Below are 2,805 nucleotides of genomic sequence, written 5' to 3'. Positions count from 1 at the left end.
GAGGGGGTGCAAAGGAGGTTCACTCGGTTGATTCCGGAGTTGAGGGGGTTGGCTTGTGAGGAGAGACTGAGTAGATTGGGATTATATTCATTGGAATTCAGAAGATTGAGGGGGATCTTATAGAAACATATAAAATTATGAAGGGAATAGATAAGATAGAAGTAGAGAGGATGTTTCCACTGGCAGGTGAAGCTAGGACAAGAGGGCATAGCCTCAAGATTAGAGGGAGCAGATTTAGGACTGAATTGAGAAGGAACTTCTTCACCCAGATGCACCATTTGACACCCCTCTATCACACACACACACACACGTATCTGAACTAGAATATGATTTAAATATGAATTCCTTTGGAATTCCTTGCCCAGTGAAGTAGTTAACACTACTTCAGTAAACGTTTTTAAAGATAAGGTAGATTTTTTTTGAACAATAAAGGAATTAAGGGATACGGTGAGAACGCGGATAAGTGGATCCGAGTCCACAAAGAGATCAGCCATGATTTTATTGAATGGCGGAGCAGGCTCAAAGGGCTGGACGGCCTACTCCTGCTCCTAGTTCTTATGTTCTTATGTAAATGAGTTTGAAAGCACCAAGTTTCAATTTCATTTCTGTGTGGATATTTTTCACCAAGGGTGGTACCAAGGATACAATAATTGGTGTCAGCAGGCTGAAACTTAGCACATTGCAAAAGTTTCCAGTCTTGATTAATACACAAGATTCTTGCTAGAAAGCTTGTATGCTTGTTCAGGATAACAATACGATCAACTACAATATTCCCACAAAAAAGTAATATTTACTACACTTATATTTAAAGAATATTTTAAGGACATGATGCCTAGGGTAGTAGGTGCTCATAGAACTACGACCCAGAAACAGTCTATCTATAAAGGAAATCCTAGTTGGGAGGAAACATCTTGCTTAATATTTACCATTGCTGTCCCTGTAAAGAATTTCTAATCAATCACATTAGATATTCACAATCTAATCCAAACAATGAACACGTGACTAATACCATCAAATTAAAATGCTCTCAGCAACTTTTCACACATCAGACATATATAGATATTTTAATCAACCTGTTCAGACATGTTATTATGCACCTGTAGAACAGGCTTGAACCCTGACCTTCTGGCCCATAGGTAGGGACACTACCACTGCACCATTTGACCCCCCTCTATCTCTCTCTCTCTCTCTCTCTCACACACACACACACACACACACACACACACACACGTATCTCAACTAGAATATGAGTTAAATATGAATAAAGTAAAGCCAAATAATGTTGTGGAGGAGAACAGAGGGTGATACTTAAAAGAACATACAAAATATCTGTCAACAGGCAAAGACCTATTTAATATATGAAGAAAAAACAATGATAACCAGTTGAAAGCAAAATCTGATCAAAAATGCACATTGCACTTAGACTTGGAAGGATTTAGTTTTCTGAGCTAAGGAGCCTTTAAGCATTTTTTTTTTCATAAATCAAGGATGAGCATCAGAACCAAGCAAAAAGGGCAAAGATGTTTCAGTGTTTGCTCTGATTTAATGCAATAGTTCAGCTTTTCAACATCGTAGTCATCTGACTTTTTAAAAAATTAATAATTCAATTTCTCTCTCGCACACACTCAGTGCTTCACAGCTGATGAATTATTTATTTAAATATAATTACTACTGTATTGTGTAAATAAAGGGAGCAGCTGATGTGTGTAGCTTGGTGCCACAAACAGCAAAGCTGAATGAATATTTAGCTTAATAACAAAGAGTTGGAGGAACAGAAACAAAAATTCAGAAGTTTTTCTGAATAAGGGTCCCGACCCGAAACATCAGCTTTCCTGTTCCTCTGATGCTGCCTGGCCTGCTGTGTTCCTCCAGCTCTGTTATCTCAGACTCCAGCATCTGCAGTTCTTGTTATCTCAGTGAATATTTAGTGTTTTGGTGGAAGTTGTGAAAACATGTTGGGCTGGACAACAGAGCGGAAGGAAAGTGTCTTAGAACCTCACTAATCTGGATTAAGAAAAGTGAAATCCCACTGTTGATTAATATTCCAAGACATGTGTGGGTGAAAAAATGTTCTTCTCGTGATGATATTCAAGTACATACAGAGGAAAGGACCAATTAAAGGGTTAAATTTTATCTGTACTAATTAAAATGCTGGGTTGACATCTGACCTCTCCTTTCATATGTAGTGGTCATAAGACACACACCAGAAGGAAACATGGTAAAAACTGTGATTCAATAGAAGATCAATTCTACCCAATTCTCTCAATCAAAGTAGTAAATGATAGCTTATTCTATTAGATTTTCATCTTTCCAATTAATAAAATAAACTATCTTGCATGCATGGAGTCTTAACTTCAGGGGTACAGCACAACACACACCAACTTCTGAAAACTTAGAAAATTCAATCCTATCATTTTCACTAAGTGAACTAACTGAATTTAAACTGGAACAAACTATTTAAGGACATACTTACAATAATATATTTGCTACAATTGCATCCACATCAAACAATGTATCAGTTGCAAAACTCCTGAGCATTAGATTACCCCTATTAAAGAGAAAACAAATAAACATGTTTAAGTATCAGTTAGAAGTTTTCATTATACAGTTCGTTTAATAAACCACAATGTTTTTATATGTGGAATTACATCTTTCTATCCCTGCACATTTTTTTTGAACCGTGCCATTAGGTTAATATTGCTTCATCCCATTCGTTCCACCAAAATGCACTACCTCAGTTGTTTAATTCTTTATTCGTCTTGTCTGTCCATTCTGCTGGCCTACCTATGTATTGTTACAGTTCAT

The 2,805-nt window shown here is 36.8% G+C and overlaps 2 protein-coding genes across 2 annotated transcripts in view; one reads left to right on the top strand and one right to left on the bottom strand.

The window, feature by feature from the left end:
- The window catches only part of LOC109932736 (thioredoxin domain-containing protein 16-like), a 105,474-nt gene that overhangs the window by 53,019 nt on the left and 49,650 nt on the right, over positions 1–2,805 (top strand). The gene's annotated exons all lie outside the window — the stretch shown is intronic.
- Positions 1–2,805, bottom strand: part of txndc16 (thioredoxin domain containing 16) — a 40,802-nt gene that overhangs the window by 22,031 nt on the left and 15,966 nt on the right. The window contains exon 4 of the mRNA XM_048599852.1: positions 2,474–2,548. Coding sequence (XP_048455809.1) covers positions 2,474–2,548 — 75 coding nt within the window. The remainder of the gene's footprint in view (positions 1–2,473; positions 2,549–2,805) is intronic.

Source organism: Rhincodon typus, chromosome 8 (assembly GCF_021869965.1).
Source record: "Rhincodon typus isolate 14 chromosome 8, sRhiTyp1.1, whole genome shotgun sequence".
In the NCBI taxonomy this organism is placed as follows: Eukaryota; Metazoa; Chordata; class Chondrichthyes; order Orectolobiformes; family Rhincodontidae; genus Rhincodon; species Rhincodon typus.
Note: the sequence above shows the minus strand (reverse complement) of the source record. Positions and strands in the feature narration are given on the sequence as shown.